This window comes from Podarcis erhardii, assembly GCF_964252035.2.
Source record: "Podarcis erhardii genome assembly, chromosome: 7".
NCBI classification, from domain to species: domain Eukaryota; kingdom Metazoa; phylum Chordata; class Lepidosauria; order Squamata; family Lacertidae; genus Podarcis; species Podarcis erhardii.
In genome coordinates, this window is record NC_138511.1 from 81,209,777 (window position 1) to 81,230,749 (window position 20,973).

At 46.6% G+C, this 20,973-nt stretch overlaps 1 protein-coding gene across 1 annotated transcript; it reads left to right on the forward strand.

Annotated features, from left to right (window-relative positions):
* The first annotated feature begins 7,369 nt into the window (after positions 1-7,369).
* Positions 7,370-15,160, forward strand: LOC309346152 (phospholipase A2 inhibitor and Ly6/PLAUR domain-containing protein-like). Its single transcript, XM_081869880.1, has 3 exons — positions 7,370-7,440; positions 11,031-11,177; positions 14,794-15,160. Exons 1-3 carry the CDS (start codon positions 7,377-7,379, stop codon positions 14,943-14,945), a joined length of 363 nt encoding a protein of 120 aa, XP_081726006.1. The 5' UTR covers positions 7,370-7,376; the 3' UTR covers positions 14,946-15,160.
* The last annotated feature ends 5,813 nt before the right edge of the window (positions 15,161-20,973 follow it).

Genomic DNA, 20,973 nt, shown 5'->3' on the forward strand with positions numbered 1-20,973 from the left:
GGAATTAAAAGACGCCTGCTTCTTGGGAGAAAAGCAATGACAAACCAAAGACAGCATCTTAAATAGCAGAGACATCACCTTGCCAACAAAGGTCCGTATAGTTAAAGCTATGGTTTTCCCAGTAGTGATGTATGGAAGTGAGAGCTGGACCATAAAGAAGGCTGATCGCCGAAGAATTGATGCTTTTGAATTATGGTGCTGGAGGAGACTCTTGAGAGTCCCATGGACTGCAAGAAGATCAAACCTATCCATTCTGAAGGAAATCAGCCCTGAGTGCTCACTGGAAGGACAGATCGTGAAGCTGAGGCTCCAATACTTTGGCCACCTCATGAGAAGGGAAGACTCCCTGGAAAAGACCCTGATTATGGGAAAGATTGAGGGCACAAGGAGAAGGGGGCGACAGAGGACGAGATGGTTGGACAGTGTTCTCGAAGCAGAGGAACGATGTACCACCTGCACCCCCCTCTCCTGGGCCCTGTGGAGAGGCAGTCAGTGGCTGCATTTGGCCCCCAGGTCAGAGGTTCCCCACTCCTGGTACAGATTACTAAAGACCTCCATACTTTCCCAATTTTATCTCTCCTTTGGCTTCTCTGACTCAGCCAAAAGAACAGCTTGGTGATTTTAGAAAGAAATTGTGAAACCATGTTTCTTCAGCAAGTACATTGTGAATCCACTCACCTTCATTGGGTACACTGGGTGAGCAATCAAGATTTGGGCAAATGTTATATTTCCCACAAGCTTCAACTGACTAGAGCTTACATCAGCCTGCTGAACCATGAGGATATTTCACCCCTCCCATTGCAAGAATCTGCTGCTCTTCCAGAGAGGGGGGGGGATTTTATCTCTGTTATCTCTGTGTAGATAAGGTCACTGCAGAAAGCAGCTGTAACACTCAGTGCAGTCCAGCGTCTCCATTTGTATATAGTTTGTATAGTACAGTAGCTGTTAGTGAATAAAAGAAGATATTCTTCAGCGCTGTCGTCTGAGTGATGTATGCTCTGCTGTGCACGGCTGTCTTCTGGAAGTGAGTTCGGTGCTCACAGCTCTGAGTTATGAGTCCACAGCGCTTAGACCTGTACCTGAAGAGAAGGTCTCTGGAAGTGCTACCCCAGCTCGCCTGGCCCAGTTGGGGCTGAAGTGGTTGAGCCCAGTCAGTGGCACTGGCTCAAAGGCGAAGCTGACAAACCAGGCCAGCTGTTCCAGAAACCTGTTGTCGCAATGGCCAACCAGGTGCCTGTGCAAAGCCTCAAAGCAGGACTGGACAGCAACACTACTCTAACCCCTTGTGTTTCCCAGCAACTGACATTCAAAGGAATACTGTCTCTAACACTTGAGGAAGAACATGGCCAGCTTGGTTAGTAGCCATTGATAGCCTTATCCTCCATTATTTTCTTCTAATCCTCAACCAAACACATCCATGTTGCTGCCCATTGTTACTTCCTGTGAGCAAATTCCAGAGTTTAACTATGTGCTATTTCAAGCAGCACTTTCTTCCATCTTTCTCAAATCTTCCAACATTCACTGTCATTGGCTGCCCAAAACTTCTAGTGTTACGAGAAAGGAATAACAACTTTTCTCTGTCCTGTTGCACTAACGGCTTCCTATGAATCAAAGGCTGACTAAACCTCAGAGGTGCAGGGAGCTACAAGAATTGCCCCAATTAAAGGATCTCAGTGCTTGAGGTGCCACATAAGGGCAACAGCGCACCACCCACCCATGATTCCTGAGCCTCCCCCAATTTCCTGTCTCCTCCCCCGTTCGTTTTGAGAGATCGTGGGCGGGCGGCTGTTGCCCAGGAGTGGCGCAAGGTGTCTCTGCTGGGCAAGGTGCAAAGCTCTTCTTTCGCACCCTGTCAAACTCTCAAAACAAAGGGGACGGGGGCAGGAGATCGGGGAAGGCTCAGGAGTCACGGACGGGTGGCACGCCATTGTCCAGGAGGGGGCGCAAGGTGCACGGTTTCTCTGCTGGGCAAGATGCGGAGGGGTGAAATGATTTTGATCCCCTCGGCCAACTGGAGCGGTGGAGGAGCTGGCGCAGAGCTGGGCAGTTGAACGTTAACAAGAGCATGTCCCTGATGGCCAGGAACTGCAGAAGTCAAATTGGAGCAGGGAAGCCTTATGTTCTTTGAAGTTGAGGCTGCTTGAGTTGAGGTACCTCAGTTGCAGGGGGTTGGCCTAGATGCCCCTCAGAGGTCCTTTCCAAATCTGTGATTCTGTGATCGTCCCACAGTCGTATTCTCAAACTTTGCTTCCAACGCTACCCCCCAGGTTTCTCTTTTCCTCCGGACTTCTCAAGACAGCAAAACAGCTGATGTATAGATGTAATAAGGGATAATAAAGCATGTAATTTGTTCCAATGGGCTTTTGGGAACGGACTACTTTAAATGAAGAACTGGTGCCACAATGTTTTTATTGCAATCATTGGCATGGTTTTAATAGGGGGTGGGTGGGTGTTGTTTTAACTCTACCAATGTTTCGCAGGTGCCAAAATGTTGATGAGCTTGCCAGGTTTGATGAGGTTTTTGCATCTCCTCAGGATGATGAAAATCAGAGCAGACTTTAAAGAGTTCCTATATCTGGAATGAGAAGCTTTGGTCATCTAGGCCAGTGTTTCCCAACCTTGGCTCTGCAGCTGTTTTTCAATTTTTATTGAAGATTTTCTTAAATTACAAAAGCACAAGCTATCTCTCTCTCTCTGTGTCTCAGATAATAGAATCTAGATTAGTAGGGACGTGAAATTGAGGCTGGCACAGATTAGGAGGGACGTGTCCTTGGGGAACTTGGAAGGGGGAAGATATTTAATTTGTTTTCAGCACTGTGCTTTACATTACGGTATAGCACAATTAGAATTCTAGCAATTTATGACACTGTCCCGAATCCGTTGTTCCTGGGTGCTGGCAAGGTGCTCCTTGACATCATCTGTAAATTCCTCCAACGAAGCCTCTTCATGCATCAGTTCCTTGTTTGGCCCAGTGCTGTTCTCAAACTCCTTCCTGGCTCTTCAGCTCTCTAGAGTGATGAAGACACTCCTGATCTCCTGTCTCCTCTTCACCCTGCTTCCTCCAGGTGAGCAGAACCACAGCTCCTGTGCTGTTCGTCATGTTTCCAAGAAGGAATTAAGCGGGGGGGGGGGTCAGCCATTAAAGCAGGAGAAGGAAGGAACCAGAACTTGTGGCTCCTTTGAAAAGTAGAGGAATAAACCATATGGTCAAGCTACAAGGGATCCTCAATCATAGATTGTTTTTGTTCCCAATATTTATATTTGTTTTTATTTAACCAAATACATACTGAGAGGTTTAGTATCCCAAAGTCCAGGGATACTCCCAGAGTAAGGGAGGCAGTTGTCCACTCTTGGATAAACCAGAATCCTAGCTTTCATCTACAACAAAGAATATGTTTCTTGCACTTTTTTCTGTTTGTTTACCTCATTGCCCACTCAGATTCTGCAACTTCCTCTGAAACTTTGTCCTTTTGTCTCTGCTACTCACCTCAGGTAGGTGTTTTCCCCATTTTCTATCTGGCCCAAAGAGTTTCTCTTAATGGCCTTCTTAATGAGTTAATGACTGACTATCATCAGCCTTACATACGTTAGATCTCAATGTCGAGCCTACCAAGTGGCGATAGCAACATCAAAAAAGATTTACTTCACTGCCTCTATTGCATCTGCAGAAAATTGCAACAGGAGACTCTTTCAGGTGGTTTGCAGTTTAACGGAACCATCTTTGCCACAAGGGCCTTGTAAAGAGCCCAAGATCTCCTACAACAATAAAGTATTTTGCAGATAAAGTTGCTCAGATTCGGAAGGAGGTAGACTCCACTGTGGGAGCAGGGTTGGGGGGGAGAGTACTAGAGTCTTGTCTAGTCGAGTTGCATGGAATCAATTCCAATCTGTTACCTCTGAGGATGTGGACAGGTTGCTTGGACAAGTGAAACCAACCACCTGTCTCCTTGATCCTTGTCCATCCTGGCTAATAAAAGCAAGCCGGGAAGGGCTGGGCGATGGGCTCTGTGGGGTGGTGAATGCTTTCCTCTGTGAGGGAGCATTCCCAGACCCACTGAATGAGATGGTCATTAAACCACTTCTTAAAAAAACATCTTTAGACCCAGCCAGTATGGCCAACTATCGCCCAGCATGCCTGGAGGATGTGGACCATTTGGATCCCTTCCAATCAGGATTCAGGCCATATCATGGGACTGAAAATGCCTTGGTCATGCTGGTTGATTTTCTTCGGTGGGCAAGGGAAAAGGTGAAAGCTAGTTATTCCAGTTCCACTGAGCTGCTTGCCCATAATTCATTTTCAATTCAATAGGTAATATGTTAAAACTCATCCTTCAGGTACTCACATATTAAAGCTTAGCCCCCCCCCTCACCTCCTCCATGAGGTTTTATCTATTCACCACTTCTCAAATAAATATACCTTTCCTTTTTAAGTTCTGCTAGTGCACATGTGGAGCATCTTTGACAAACTCCAGTGCCCATCATCCAGAGCCATTGGTCATGCTTTCTGGAGCTGATGGGAGTTGTAGTTCAGCTACTTGTGGAGTGTCAAAGGTTTCCTCACACCTGCCCTACAGGTCCTCTCTCTCAGACTGCAGGAGCCACTCTCTGGTCTCTCCAAGACTCAGCCCCCATTCACACACAGCTTAAGATCTACAGAGGAAATATATATATACAGCACTGCATAAGTGAAAAATGGCCCGTTTGGTCCACTATCTTGTTGTCACCATGGTGAACCAGATGCCTATGGGAAGTTTGCAAGCAGGATCTAATAGTGCCTACAGTGTTCGAGAGAGAAAATATCTGTAATGGGGTATGGGGTTGCTTGTGCGTAAGGCACAAACTGCTCCGAGCTGAGTAGTTTGGTTAAAACTTTCCCCAGGCTGGACAGTCAGCACATCGTGACTGTCTCAATCACTGGCAGAATCCATCAGTGGGCGTTTCCTGAATTTCTTCCAACATAGAAGTTCTTTCACACCCAATCGACGCGCAGAGTGGACGTCCTCAGAGGAGGTCCCGTACTCTCCCCGCTGGCTTCACTGGAAGAGTCCTGGAGCCTTCTCTCCGCAGCTCCCTCAGACTCCCCTTTCACCCTGGCGTCACGTCTATTTCCTTCCCCAACGGAAGCTTCCTGTCTCTCTTTGCTGGTTCCCTCTCCAGCATCATTAGGGAGCCTCACCACCGCCCTTGGCTCTGATGGCAGTTTCCTGACAATATCTCTTGAGGCTGGAAGCCAGCAACAGACTTATTAACCCTCTTGAATTTATCTATACCTTTTCTTACGCCATCCAAGTTGGTGGCCTTCAGGAGGAACTGTCATGTTGATGTACCTTAATGTACCCATTTCCCATATGTGGATGGTGCTAAGGTTTTGTAAACCCATCTCCCCATGTCTGTAGCGGCCTCTCTGACATGTGAGTTATGTCTGAGTCAAGGAAAAGACTGCAAAAATGCCACCATTCAGGAGTGTAATACGGCCATAAATCGGTTCTGCGTATCTGGCATTGGAGATGCCAAAATGGGTAAGTGAGAAGAACTTTCAGCCTTTTTAACCACCAAAACTTGAATTCCCAGACTCACTTTCTAAGGCCATATCTTAGTAATAAACCACAGGATGTGGCTTTTCATAAAGCAGTGTTCTAGATCCTGTATTGCATGTAGGAAACAGAAGGAAATTCAAGTCAGTTCACATTTAAAGGTGAGCTTACCTACTTGGCTCTTTCCAAAACAATATGCAAAGCCAAACAAAGCCTTCCTTCCACATCCACACTTCTCCCATTTTTGCAATCCAGTTGTCCAGTCATGTAATTTATATTTTATTCTAGGTCTGTTCCCCTGCCAGATGAATGACCACTCCCCGCTTAAAACGGGGGGCGCCCTTTGCGTGGACGCGCGCAACCCCTAGATCTGAAGTGGCTCCAACAGCATAGGCTTGGCTTTGCCTCCCTCAGGTGGGATACCTAGAGGTCTCCGCCTACCTCAGTCAATTGTCCAATCCCACCTGGGGGAAGCGTTGCCAAGGAGACCAGGCCAGGTAGGGGAGGGATTACCTGCCCACACAATAGAGGGAGGATCTTACCTGGGAATCCTCACTTGGCTCCAGAGCTTCTCCCGCCCTGCCCACCCTCAGTTAATGTCTTATTTTGCAGGTTAATTTTTCTTCACAGGTTTTGCAGGTTAGCTTTTCTTCACAGGTATGCGGGTGCTGCTACGTTAAGGTCACTGTTAAAGGGCCGGAAAGGAATTTCCCTGCATTGGCAGGTTTCGCCTTTCCCGTAGCAAAACGTCACAACTTTGGCAGTATCAGGCCTTGGGCGGAATACTTTAGTCCATCTTCCTCTTTGTGGCGGCAATACCAGGGTTCCCCGTTAAAGGGGCTTCTGAAGGGAGGCTTTGACCATATGCCGAAAGGTCATCATTGCTCTCCCCTGCGGCGGCGGCAGCGTAACGGGGGCGGCCTATCTCTGCTTGAACATATGTTCTCCAGAGCCGGCCCATCCCCCACACACACACTGGATAACCCTGATGCTCCCTAGGTCCCCGGCTGGCGACTGGGGAGGGAGAACGCCCAATGCCTGAGCCAAGGTCTACCCACATTTGAAATTTAATAAAGTTGTGGCCAATTTAATCCCATAGTACGTTGTCTTGAGTCGTTATTCCACATGACGGGGGGGGCCGCGTGGGATCTGGGGACTCCGCCTGTCCACGCAATCTAGAAATACCCTTTTGCCATTCCTTGAGGTGTCCTGTCTTGCCTATCACCGGTATCAACTGGAATAGAAACAGCATTCTATGCTGGTGAATTTTCATGAGGACTTTTCAAAAGTTCTCCATCCCTGCCTCACATTCAACAAATAGATAAAACTGGAGGTCTCTCTTTCCACTCCAGGCCGGGCCAGCCCAATATATTGTGACACCTCAGGCGAACAATGTAATGCTGCCCACCGGCCAGGCAGGGAAGAAGGGGGAACTGAAGATCTACATTAGGAACAAGGAGGTGGGAATGGGGATCTACACTGGAATTATGTGGAAATAAGATGTACGTTGGCAACAAGGCTGGGAGGAGACCAGAAGCACCTCCTGATTGCCAAGAGGCCATTACAGAGGCGGCATTTGGAGGGGCTGCCGAGGAGGTGGAAGATCTGCCCTCCAAGAAATAAACCACAGCTGCAAAGGTGGCAGCAGCCTTCAATGCTCTCATTGGAGGCTGCCCCTGTGGAATATTTTCTCTTGTGTGGGCGAGCCATATCTCCAGATGTAGTTATTTCCTTCCAATTCTTTCTTCTATAGGTATTTTTGGGAGGAAATTTGTTTTCAAGTCCTGTATCTATGCACTGTATTGCATCACAGGCTATTCCAGTGCCACCGTAACATCAGCTATGTACATGTTGATCAAGACCTACTGCTGCAACACAGATATGTGCAACAGTGAAACTCTTGAACGTAAGTAGCAGCAGCAGTGGGGGGTTCAAGTGGGCTGGTTGCCCCAGGTGCATTCGCTTCCCTCTCCCTGCTGGGAAGACCCCTCCCCAGACCCCACCAACATCACTGCCACCCAGCCCTGACAGGAGCCATTTCCAGGCAGGGCAGGGGCCACTCACCTTCCCCTTGGGGAGAGGAAGAGAGGTGGGGACACCATGGACGTGAAGGGCAGGCTTCTCGGCATAGTCTGCCTCCCTCCCTCCTGCCTCCAGTCCTTTTCAAACTGAAGACAGAAGCTCAGGTTGGGATTTGAACTGAGAACGCCAAAGCTTGAAGTTAGGCTGGGCTGAACTACATATTGAGGCCTCCTCAGGTGTGACTGGTGAGGCACTATGATGCCTCTGGATTGGCCAGGCCTTCTACAAAAATCCGCAACGTGGGCTCCAGCCTTTGCCAAGGGATCTCTGCATTCTAAGAGGATATCTGCATTACATAATAACATAGTAAAAATTAGGAAATATAAAAAACCCAAACCCATGTTTAAATACTATAAATATAGCACAAACACTTGAACAGTATGCAGCACCTGTTAGCAAAAATAACCAGGGAGCTTGACAGTTTTAACTTAGTCTAAGAAACACCCCTCTCCTGATATTATTCACAGTCCCTCTCCTGCAGCAGCTTCTGATATTTACCCATTTCTCCAAAGAACTCAACATTTTAAACTCAAAAAACCCTGTGAAACAGGTCAGGCTGAGAGATGGTAGCTGGCATAAGGTCACCCAGCAAGCGTCATGGCTTGAGCATGAATTTAAACCCTGGTTTCCCAGATTCTAGTCCAACCGTCTAACCACTACACCACACTGTCTCATTGGCTTCCCAGAGCTCTAACCCTTCCTCCAAAACCTAGACTCCTCCTCTTTCTTTGATGCATTTTTAGAACTATTTTTAGCAGGACAGACTCCTTTCCCATTTCAGGTTTGCATCCTCCTAAAGCAAATGCTAATAAAACTATATTAGATACCATGGGCTCCTGAGCCACCTACACAAATCCTTCCCTCACCTCTTGTTCCATTTTCCCTATTTGAAGATGTTGTCCTAAGCCGCTATTAGCCCTATGGAGGAAGGGGAAAGCAAGCAGTTAGTCCGGGTGCAGAGCCAGCCCACCCATGACGGCTTCGGTCCAGTATACCTGAAGGAGCGTCTCCACCCCCATCATTCTGCCCGGACACTGAAATCCAGTGCCGAGGGCCTTCTGGTGGGTCCCTTGCTGTGAGCAGCCAAGTTACAGGGAACCAGGCAGAGGGCCTTCTCGGTAGTGGCACCCGCCCTGTGGAACGCCCTCCCACCAGATGTCAAAGAGAAAAACAACTACCAGACTTTTAGAAGACATATGAAGGCAGCTCTGTTTAGGGAAGCTTTTAATGTTTAACAGATTGTTGCATTTTAATATTTTGTTGGAAGCCGCCCAAAGTGGCTGGGGAAACGCGGCCGGATGGGCGGGGTATAAATATTATTATTATTATTATTATTATTATTATTATTATTATTATTTATTATTATTATTATTAGGCAAGGTGAGATGACCTCCTCAGGGAGCAGGATCCACAGGGTCAATAGAGGCAACTTCCAAGGAATGCTTTACCTTCTGCTGCTGCTGCTGCCACCAACACAGTAGAGCACACCTTGGAGGGTGGAAACGAGTGTCAAAGGGGGGGGGGAATTACCTCACACACAGCACTACGTACTTCTCTTTAGCAATCCCCCCACCCTGGTGTATACTGTTATTTACAGCACTATAACAAAGAATTATGGGAGTGGTAGTTTGTTAAGGGTGCTGAGAGTTGATAGGAAACCCCCTATTCCCCTCACAGAGCTACGGTTTAGCAATCAACCCCCACAAAATAGTTCTTATTATCACCATCAGTCTCCAGTACTGAACGTGTTGGCCTAGTGTGGGGCACCAAGGAGAGTTTGGCTGTCTGGCTGGTGTACTGACCACCTAGTGCAGCAGCAGCCACCCTGTCAGGCCTGTTGGATGTGGTGGCCAGCTGGGCCTTGGAATTCCCTAACCTACTGATAGATAGATAATTTATTACGGTCAAAGACCAGCTCACATAACATAACACAATAAAAACAGGGTTCATAAAGATAAAATATACAATTGGAGCAGATTGCAGCTCATGAGTTAAAATTAAGATATATACATACAACCGTACAACTGAGATTTGGGCTACCATAAAAAATTAACCCTGAGGCACCTCAAAGGGCAACTTCAGCATTTCCCTAGTAAGCTATTTTATTCTAGAGGATGATCTGTGCCTACAAATCTGGGTGCAGAATCTAGCTACCAGCCAGGTCATCTTATGATCTTTGCCTAAGAGGAGAGAATTAAGTTTAGACTTGTCTGAAAGATCGGCGAGCCTCTTCAGCAAAGGATTGATGGTGTCTCTACAAATCTCAACATAAAAAGGACATCTAAAAAATATATGTTCGAGGCTTCCTATTTCCCCTAATGGGCAGGTGCAAAGTCTCTGTGCGTACAGGACCCTTCTATAGGAGCTTTCCAGAACCGGTGAGGGTAGCAGGCCATGAATTTTATGTCTTCCCACCATAATTTTTCCCATTGTTCCATGTAAATATTATAACCCAAATCTTGCGCCCATCTCACCATTACAGCTTTCACCTGTTCTTCCTTTACCTCCCATTCCAATCGGAGGTGGTATACACGTGAGATATATTTTCCCTTACTTTGTATCAATTCTTTTTCAAATTTTGATGTTTCTTTTGCAAGTCCTGCTTTTTTATCAATGGTCAATCTTTGATGAATTTAAAATATTGCAGCCAGTCTGTTAGGTGCCTTTTAATTTCTTCATATTTATTCAGTATAGGTTCATCCTGTTGTCCTTCTACTAATAATCGGTATGTGTCCCATTCCCCATCCATATTCTTTTTCTTAACTGCCTGTGCTTCTGTAGGTAAGGTCCACAGAGGGATCTTACCGGTTTAACCTGTATTTTAACTAGCTGTCTTTTTCTTTCTCTTTTACTTTATATTGTAATTTTATTGGTGCTAGCCGCACCAAGCCCAGCTCTGGACGGGGAGGGCAGGGTATAAATAAATTATTATTATTATTATTATTATTATTATTATTATTATTATTATTATTATTATATACCATTTTTTCCTAAGCACATCTTTTTCCAGAAGAGATTTTTTAAGGAGGAAACTACTCAGAGTTTTCTTTTTCTTCCCCTCTCTAAGAAAGAGGACCATTTTGTAGTATTTCATCACCATCTTGTGTGTTTCTGTGGCTACCATTTAGTCTCTCAGAATGCCCTCCAATGGTGCTCAGTGCTAAGCCCAATTGCTTAAAACAGTATCCTTGTGCTTGAAATGTATGCTGTGAATGTGGCCCCAGTCAGAAATCTCTTGCACCATGCCTTAGTGTAGCCCTGGATGAATGGAGCAAGGCAGGAGCACTATACTTGGAGTAGTGCTGGGAGCTCTTGGAAGGGGGAGCACAATTCCCACCCCACACATACAGCCAGATGTGGTTGGAAGCTGCAAACTAACTGCAAGGTTGGGGTGGTGTGGTGATTGCTTTGCAGTGCCTAAGCCTGAGCAGAGGGAGCTCAATGGGCTGAAGTGCCCAAGTTGCTACTCCTTCACAAGCGATCAGTGCCAGTCCAAGAAAACTGTCAGCTGCAGAAATAACGAGGACCGCTGCTTCTACTATGCGGGTAGCATCAGTCTTGGTGAGTCTCTGCATCCGGTGAGTGCAGCTAGGGCATTTAAAGCAGTATCACGCCACCTTGAACAGTCAGGCTTCCCAAAAAAAACATGCTGGCAAGGGTCTGAAAGTTATTAGGAGATGCTGCTCCCCTCACAGTGTGTCTGGGATAGTCAAGAGCCCAAGGAGCAGGGATGGGTGAGCAGAGGAGGCGGGTGGAGGAGCATCCAGAGGAGGGGCTAGTGATTTGTGGGCTTCTGTGCCACCTGTGAGGCAGCTCCTGGTGGTGGTGGAAGAGGGGAGTCAGGAGGGGGAGACCAGGAAGCCAAATACAAAGCAGGAGAAAGAGGCAGGAGAAGAGTTGCAGGACATCTCTTTTTCTTCCCACTCATCCACCCTCCCTCAGAGTCTGGAGAACTTGTGGTGCTCCCAGAGAGAGTCATAGCTTTGGAAACTGTGGATCCTCCCTGCACTTCCACTTGTTCCATGCCTAGAAAGCACAGTTCCGATTGGTTTTCCACTTACACATCCAGCAGAATGGATGAGCCCTAGGTGCGTTCAGGACACAGAGCTACCATTTCATGATTTTCTTGGAAAAGGGGTTGATTGTTAAACCACTCTGGGAATTAGGCTTAACCAAGGGAGGATGGTTAATGCTACTCTGCTGAGCAAGACAAGCTCTGTGACTGACAAAACTTAGGTGGCTTGTAATCAGCGCCAGGCTGCTGCTGTCACCCCCAAATACCAGACCAAGCTGGGAGTTTGTAATCCACAATCTTAGTTCTCCATCGCTTTAGTTTGAACTAAGAACTGGACCATAGAGTTTCACTGGATCCTGAAGTGCAGCAGGCAGAATAGACTGCTCTATGAGCAAGTGTAGATGTGCCCTATGGTGGTGGACAGCTGCCAGGAACATACTGGTGACAGCCAGATGTATATCGAACTAGTGTTCCATATTGTGCTGTTCTGAAAACTACAAGATCGTCGATAAACCTTGATGAATTTCTGCCTGGAATCCTGTAGCTGTTTATTCCATTTTTTCCCAGCAACTCCTTAAAACATTTTTGTTTAGACACGCCTATCCAGACATGTGGCACATGAGTGGCGCTGTGGGTTAAACCACAGAGCCTAAGACTTGCCGATCAGAAGGTCGGAGGTCCGAATTCTTGCGACAGGGTGAGCTCCTGTTGCTCGGTCCCTGCTCCTGACATCCTAGCAGTTCAAAAGCAGATCAAAGTGCAAGTACCGTAGATAAATAGGTACCGCTCCAGCAGGAAGGTAAACGGCATTTCCGTGTGCTGCTGTGGTTCACCAGAAGCGGCTTAGTCATGCTGGTCACATGACCTGGAACCTGTATGCCGGCTCCCTTGGCCAATAAAGCGAGATGAGCACCGCAACCCCAGAGTCGGTCACAACTGGACCTGATTGTCAGGGGTCCCTTTACCTTTACTTTATCCAGACATGTAGATTGGACACACTCTATTCCCTTTTGCTGTTCATTCTAATGAGTTTTAAATATTTTAATAGTTTTAACTGCTTGTATCGCTAATGTTAATATTTCTTGTAAACCCCTAGTGGTTTTTACTGCAGTCACGTGGTATATTGATTTTGTTAAATAAAAATACATCCTAAAATTTGGATCTTAATTGGGGAGGGCCCCTCATGTCTAGGGACCAAAGGTGTCCCTCTAGGACTCTCTCTCTCTGGCCCTTTGAATCCTACTTAGCTACACCTCCTCTCCCTAGGCCACACCCCTCACAAGCCCCACTTTATACCCTACCTGAATGCTTTGTCTTCACTGGATTGCCCACACACGTTTCTGGTTTTTCCCCGACAGCAAGTATTATGCCCTTCTTTTTGAGGGAGAGAGTTTTGGATTCCAAAAGTGTGGGAAGGTTTATATAATTTAGCAGAGTTTAAACGATCCCCTGTTTGAGTTTATGCAGCAACAAGCAGGTTGCTAACTCGTTTGAGTCCTATCAATAATTATACCTTCCTGGTTGATAATCCCTTTCTGTCCCTCTTAAAGAAAACAAACATGAATCTGAATCATATTAACATAAACTATTTTACTGTTGGGTTGAAATAAACGACAGACGAGTGACCAGTGTCATATGGGAGGCATCTCCCGAGCATGTCTCGGGGAGTCCCTTTTATTGAATATTACAGCATTGCCACATATGTGCTTGTTGCTGATTGGTTAACACAAATACAAAGCAAAGGTTGCATATAAGCATTAATCATTGTCAGGGGTTCAGGAGCAGAGGCACAGGGGAGAGAGGAAGCAGAGAGCGAAGGGGAACAATCCGAGGGCAGCGTAGGAGAGTATGACAGTGGACCGAGAGATTCCATGAGCTTATCCAGCGATTCGGAAGATTCCCAGAAGGGGGCACCGATGGCCAGGGCAAGGGGGGTCCCGGGAGGGAAGCACCAGAAGCAAGGGGCCAGCGGCGACTCCCAAAGCAGCAGCTGGAGATCGGGACCAGCTTCCCCACCAGAGCGTAGTGGGGGGGAAGAGTCACATGTGTCAGGGCCGGCTTCCCCTCCAGTGGGGAGAGAAGATGAGTCAGGACTGACCACGCCCCTATCGCTGAGTGAGGGAACGGGGGGGGAGTCAGATCCAGCTAGCCCCCCCGAAGGGGGAAGCAGTGACAGGAGCAGTGTAACGGTCAGGAGGAAGGTTGCCGGGTGGGCGCGCGCGCCAAGTTCAAATGTACAGGCGCGCGGGACAGCAGGGAGCTCGGATTGGGAGCCAGGTCCTAAAGCACGCCGGAAGCAGGGGGAAGAATCCGGGGAATCAGCATCAGAAGAGTCCAGAAAGGGCAACACCCCAGCGGGCAGACGGACCCAGAGGAGAAAGGAGCAAAGGAAGAGGTGGAGCAAGGCTAGGGTCTTGAACTGGTGTCTAGGGGGAGGAGATTCAGATGGAGCTTCAGCGGTCTAGGGTTGAGACGTAGAGCTGCGTGCCGCGGCTTGGAAATCGAAACTGAACCTTAATAAAGACTTTTGTATATAACAAGAACTGGCGTTGGTCCTTTGTGAGCTGGGACCTTGGGCAGCTCTGACAATCATGAATAGATTAAAGGCTGGGAAAGGGGACACAGAACTAGACAGGCATGAAAACCTCCTTATTAAATTGTAACTAGTGATTAATATAGCAAGACTTAAACAATTACTAGTGATTGATATAGCGAGACTTAAAAGAACATAACGATCACGTTCTGTAGATGTGATCAACTATGCATTAAGAACAGGTCAGAGTACAATGTTTTCATGAACTCAATGTGAACTGAACATTCTAGGGTGATGAAGAAATGTCTCAGCTTAGAACGGTTTTGCCCGAGTCATGTGCAGAAGCAAAGCTTCCCATCATTTTACTATCAGATTCATTCAGGTTTACAGAGTTGTTCCTGAAGGCAGGCTTAGGTTACATAACAGATAAACTATATACTAGATAGTAGTGAATCATGAGAAGACTGTATCCGAGCAGTTACCAGTTAACACTCCTTGCAGCAACCGACCAACCGACCAACTGACAAAACTGCCTGCCACATAGAGGCGGTTAGTCCTCTGGCGGAATGTTGGACTTGACTAGCAGCTTCATATCCCACAAAAAGCACCTGTGTGTTTCTTTCCAACAGGGGATACCAAGCTAAAGGCTGCTGCCCGAGGCTGTACGACGGCATATATGTGTAACTTCATCAGTGGAACAGACATTGCGTTTCGAAATTACAGCGTCCTGACCACTAGAGCAGGGTGCTCCGTAGCAAAACACTCTGTCTATGAACTGTAGCTGAGAGAGAGAAAGCAAATATCCAACTTCCAGAAGAACCCACAATTTAGGGGAATTGGCTGCCTTGTGCTTGAAGCAGGGGAGGTCTCAGCCTGAAGCCCCCCAGCCTTTATTTCCAGAATTCTAGAAGCTCCTCCTCAAGGAAAGGCTGTATTTGACTTTCATGTTCAAATGAGGTCATTGAATCATGTCCAAAATAAATATATATGGCCAATAATGAGTGTTGTATCGTGTGTTTTTTCCAAATGCAACATTTGTTGGGGGGAACATTTGTCAGAGATGTAGGGGCATAGGAGCTAACTCCTAGGAGCTGTGTGGGCTTTGGCCCCCACAATAAAATATTTGAGGTGGCTGCCCCCCCCCCCCACGTTAATGGGCATTGCTATTCTACACTGCATCATGTGATCAGTTATGCAGGACAGGGCTTCCCTGGGCGGCCACAATATTTTATTCTAGACATCACAGGGAAGGGGCTAGTGAATTCTGGGGTTCTGTGCCACTCCTAGTGGTGTTCCTGGAGAAGTCAGAAGGAGGAGACCAGGAGAAGGAGGAGAGAGGAAAAGAGCTGCAAGGGGTCTCTTTTTCTCCTCCCATCCACACACATAGTTTGGAGAAACAAAATAAAAAAATTCCTTCCATAAGAATTCCTTCCTTCCTTACAGACCAACTAAGTTCGTTATTGGTGTGAGCTTTCGTGTGCATGCACACGTCTTCAGATAGTTTGGAGAGCTTGTGGTGCACCCACAGGCAGTCATAATTTTGGAAACCTCTGGATCCCCCCCACACACACACTTCCACTTGTCCCATGCCTGGAAAGCAGAGTTCCAAGTGGTTTTCCACTTGCACCATCCTTTCCAGGCACGGGTCTGATTGGTTTTGCCTTGCCCCACTGCCAGTGGCGGAGATTCATGCTCCGGCACCAGGGGGCAGAGAGCAGGCAGGCGCAGGGCTGGCGAGCACCCCGGGGGCATGGCACACTGCCCTTAGGTGGGGGGCATGTTCTGGGGGTGTGTCATACCACCCATAGGGATCAAGCTTCCAGGAGCAGCCGGGATCGAGGTGCCAGGAGCAGTGCGCTCCCCCCTCATGCCTCTTTCTCCGCCAGTGCCCACTGCTTTCCTTTCAGGAAATCTGCAGAAAAACCTGATTGCTGTTTGTTCCAATTCAGCACTAAACCACAGGATTTTTCGCAGGGGAAAGTGGTGCAGAGGTTTGGGTGACCCCTGGCTGTGTTCAGGACACAGAGCTACCATTTCCTTTTTCCTTTTGAAATTTGTTTAATTCATTTTTTCATAACACATTTCAATTTAAACATATCATTCACCTTCACATTTGGATTCCCAGAATCCCTTGACTTCCCCCCGCCCCTCTCTGGCTTCCATATCTATCCTTTTCTTCAGCTTATCTTTATTTTTTCCAATTTACTATATCTATTATTAACTTCTCCATTATATTTTGTACTTTACAAATATTACTCTAATCCTGCCAAAGTTTTTAGTTGTTTACAATGTTCTCTTAAATACTTTATAAATTTTTCCCATTCTCTCTCAAACTTCTTCTCGTCCTGATCTCTCATTCTACCCGTCACTTTTGCCATTTCGGCATAGTCCATCATATTCATCATCCAGTCTTCTTTGGTTGGAACTTTATCCTCTTTCCATCTCCGGGCCAATAGTATTCTCACTGCTGTCATTGCCTACATTAAAAGTTTTTATTGCTCTCTCTCAGCTGGCAACAAAGACTCCTCTGTTAGCAAAAATTGGCACCTCGGTTGGAGGCGATGGGGTAGGCAGGGCACCCAAAGGTGTGCTGCATGGGAGCCTTTTATAATTTGCTTAGGGTCAATTTGTAGAGCATCCCATTTCAAACTTGGATTTTCTAGAAGCACCTGTGAGAGACAATTGGAAAGAAATAGCTACATCTGCTAAAAAATAATAATCCTGTCATTGCTTATCAAAAGGATGCATTCTACCATATTTTTGGCCAATGGGGTAATATAAGAAAAGAAAATCCTACAAGCACCAAATTTGTAAGCGAATACTTCAGTAATTTCTTTAAGAATCAATCAACGAGTACAGCATATTTTCTTCTGCAAAACCATGTAAATATTATATTTTCTTTAAAGTTTGTTGTTGCCTGTCCCTCATTTACAAGTTCAGATACTTTTTAAAGCGTCGTTTTGAAGTTCCTGGGGGAGATTAATTAATCACAGTCCTATACTGGGACACATTTCGAGTTTCTACTGGCTCCACAAGGAAGGAACATCTGCCTTGACTCTTGCATTCCTTGTTTTCCACTGCATGCATATAAGCTACAGAGAAAAATATCTCACCTTCCAAATCCACTGCCACATGTGTCTGTGTCATAGTCAGTAAATTGTAGTGTTCAAACTCTTTCTTAGGAAAAACACAATTTTCAAAGAGTGTCAGGCCTAATGAGCACAGCAGATCATTCCCTGTGGGTCTTCCTCCATGAAATCAACTGCCAATATGAAAAGTCCCCGACGCCCCATATCTGCCTATGTCTCCTCCTTTTCAGGGCTTTTTCCAAGACTGAGACTGTGAGCAGCTAATCTTTCCTCTGTCTTTTTTATGCCCCTCCTGGGGTTTTTTCAGTGGGAGGACAAAGGGGAAGAGCCTGTTGCAGCAGGAGGGAAAGACACCTGTAACCAGAGGCACCAACCTGGGACCCAGATTGTGGGTGCCCACCACACACACACACACACACACAAAGTGATGCCATGACATCAACATCACATCATGCCATCACCTGCTGCGCTTCAAGTAAAGATGTGTATTGATGCTAGGAGAGGATGTATTGATTAGATATTATCCTTCCTTCCTCATGTTTGTGAGTTCAGCAGAGTACATCCCCTTGCAGCTGAAAAAGTCTTTACCCTTTTTTCCTCTTAATAATCACGCAGATTACTGCTTGTAAAAGGTAAAGATAACATTCACTCACTCAGAATACTTGTTGAAGAGTAACAGATACAGCAGCTTTGTCCAGGCAGGCTTAAAATGGTGATCCAGTTACAAAGACATACTTTGGTCAAGATGATGATGGGGATTGAGCTTTAGAGCTCAGACAAGCAGATGGTTCTACATTGCTGGATGGATGGATGGATGGATGGGGAGAGAGAAAGAGGGAGAGAAAGTGCCTACACCCTCCCCAGAGGCACAGTGGGAGTGTCTCTCAGAGTTCATTCAGGAAGAAACTCGGAGGGCTTCAGCTCCTGTCATGTGCCTATCTAGCAAACATGTATTGTTGATTTGACTGCATGGTAAATATCTCACACTTCACGGGCGGGTGGCAGTCCCCTCAGAAGGCAGAGCACATCACCCGCAGGAGTAGCAAGGAATGTCTGCCTTCTCACTCACCTCTCACCTTGCCCAGTCACGCTATCTTTCACCAGGACTTCAGCGCCACCTCTCTGTTTCCATGGGGACAAGTAAGCCGGGGCATGTTGGCAGAAGAGGAAGCAGAGGGAGGAAGAGGGGCCATGGCATTTTAGGTTGTCTTACACAAAGTGGAAATGCTAGTCTTCACACAATATATGCAAACATTTTTGGAGGTCCCTCTTGTGACCCCAAGCAGAGGAACAATGTGAGGACTGCACACCCTTCTCCTGGGCCCTGTGGAGAGGCAGACAGCAGGTGCACTTGGCCCCCAGGTCAGAGGTTCCTCACCCCTGCTATAGATTACAAAAGGGCTCCAAAGTTTCTCAATTTTATCTCTCCTTTGGCTTCTCTGACTCAGCCAAAAGAACAGCTTGGTGATTTTAGAAAGAAATTGTGAAACCATGTTTCTTCAGCAAGTACATTGTGAATCCACTCGCCTTCAGTGGGTACACTGGGTGAGCAATCAAGATTTGGGCAAATGTTATATTTCCCACAAGCTTTAACTGGCTAGAGCTTACATCAGCCTGCTGAACCAGGCCAGCTGTTCCAGAACCCTGTTGTCGCAATGGCCAGCCAGGTGCCTGTGCAAAGCCTCGAAGCAGGACTGGACAGCAACACCACTCTAACCCTTTATGATTCCCAGCAACTGACATTCAGAGGAATACTGTCTCCAACACTAGAGGAAGAACATGGCCAACTTGGTTAGTAGCCATTGTTAGCCTTATCCTCCATTATTTTCTTCTAATCCTCAACCAAACACATCCAAGTTGCTGCCCATTGTTACTTCCTGTGAGCAAATTCCAGAGTTTAACTATCTGCTATTTCAAGCAGCACTTTCTTCCATCTTTCTCAAATCTTCCAACATTCACTGTCATTGGCTGCCCACAAATTCTAGTGTTATGATAAAGGAATAACAGCTTTTCTCTGTCCTGTTGCACTAAAGGCTTCCTATGAATTGAAGGCCGACTAAACCTCAGGGGTGCAGGGAGCTACAAGAATTGCCCCAATCAAAGAATATCAATGCTTGAGGTGTCACATAAGGGATTGCATACTCCTCAAGGCACCTTGGGCTCACATTGTTTTGGAATTTGTGGAAATAAACATAAGCACCTTGAATGTCTTGAAGTTACCAGTGCATGAACAACTGTGTTCAGGCAGCCAAGCAATTGACCTAACTCCAAGACCCTGAAATCAATCATTCACAAGGCCTCCAGTTTTTCATGGTTCAAGCTCAGTTTGTTGGCTGTCCTGCACCATGGCATTCAGGCACCAATCTGGGGTTTTGTGTATTGGGGATTCTAGAATTGGGTATCATAGACATATGGATGACACTTCACTCCAAAACTCCAAATGACTCTTCCCAACAGCTTCATCTTGATGTTCAATAGCCACTGCATACCCTCCAACATTCCTCAGATGAAAACAGGGGCGTTTCTCACTCGCCACGATTGACACTCCCCCCATTTGTCGTCGTCCCCCTCTGAGCATTTCCAACACTTATTTGGTACATTCCTATACAGTGGTACCTTGGTTTTAGAAAGCTTAGCTTATGAACAACTTGGAAATAGAACACTGCAAACCCAGAAGTAGGTGTTTTGGTTTGTGAACTTTGCCTTAGAAGCTGAACATGTTCCGCTCCTTGTTGAGTGTGTTCCATTTGTACATTGAGTCTTCTACACCTATCAGAGGCTTCCTGTTGAGTCTGTCGGCTGTTGAGTCCCAAACACCCACATAACACAAGATGACATTTGGAGCTTTTGTTTTTGCTATTTTTTTGCAGTTTGTTTGTGTGGCTTTTTCATTATTTTCACTGTCACTTGTTCTTCATTTCATGGAACTGACTTGTGCTGTGGCTTGTGACTCCATTTTTGTGACATGTGGCTTATGACTTCATTTTTGTCACTTGTTTTTGTGACTGTGTGGAACCCTGCTCAGCTACTGATGATTGTTTGACTGCAGAAATGGATAAAAGCCCCCCCCCCCCCCATCCAAACCATTACTGTCATCAGTGCACGTAAGGAAAAAAATAATTTAAATTTTTATCATCTATAATACTGTCTTATTTATTTTATAGTACAGTACATTGAGTATTGCTTTCATTTTATGGATTGATGGTCTCATTAGATAGTAAAATTCATGTTGGCTTGATGTTTTAGGGTCGGGTTACCAGATGTCCAAGTTTCCCGGGGATAGCGCCCAGATTTGCAAATCTGTCCCCAGACAAATTCTGTCCCTGGAATGTCCCTGGATTTCATTAAATATCCCCAGGAAAGGTGACACCCTGCTTTCCTGGAGTGATATGCTGCTGGAGGGGTGGGAAGATTTTGCACAGGCAGAGGCAGAGGTGGGGGGGATCAAAGAGTGCGAAAAAAGGGCTTTGCACCTTGCCCGGCAGAGAAACTGCATGCCTTGCGCCCCTCCTGGGCAACAGCAAGCCACCCGCCCATGATTCCTGAGCCTCCCCGATCTCCTGTCCCCTTCCCCCTTCATTTTGAGAGATCGCAGGTGGTCGGCTGTTGCCCAGGAGCGGCGCAAGGTGTCTCTGCTGGGCAAGGTGCAAAGCTCTTCTTTCGCACCCAGTGAAACTCTCAAAACGAAGGGGGAAGGGGGCAGGAGATCGGGGAAGGCTC

Bases quoted from the DNA above. Each gene is read 5' to 3' on its own strand.
- LOC309346152 (XM_081869880.1), top strand. From the start codon at position 7,377: ATGTACATGTTGATCAAGACCTACTGCTGCAACACAGATATGTGCAAC. The intron at 7,441-11,030 runs GTAAGTAGCAGC...ATTGCTTTGCAG, and splicing joins CAACAGTGAAACTCTTGAAC to TGCCTAAGCCTGAGCAGAGG. The intron at 11,178-14,793 runs GTGAGTCTCTGC...TCTTTCCAACAG, and splicing joins TGCGGGTAGCATCAGTCTTG to GGGATACCAAGCTAAAGGCT.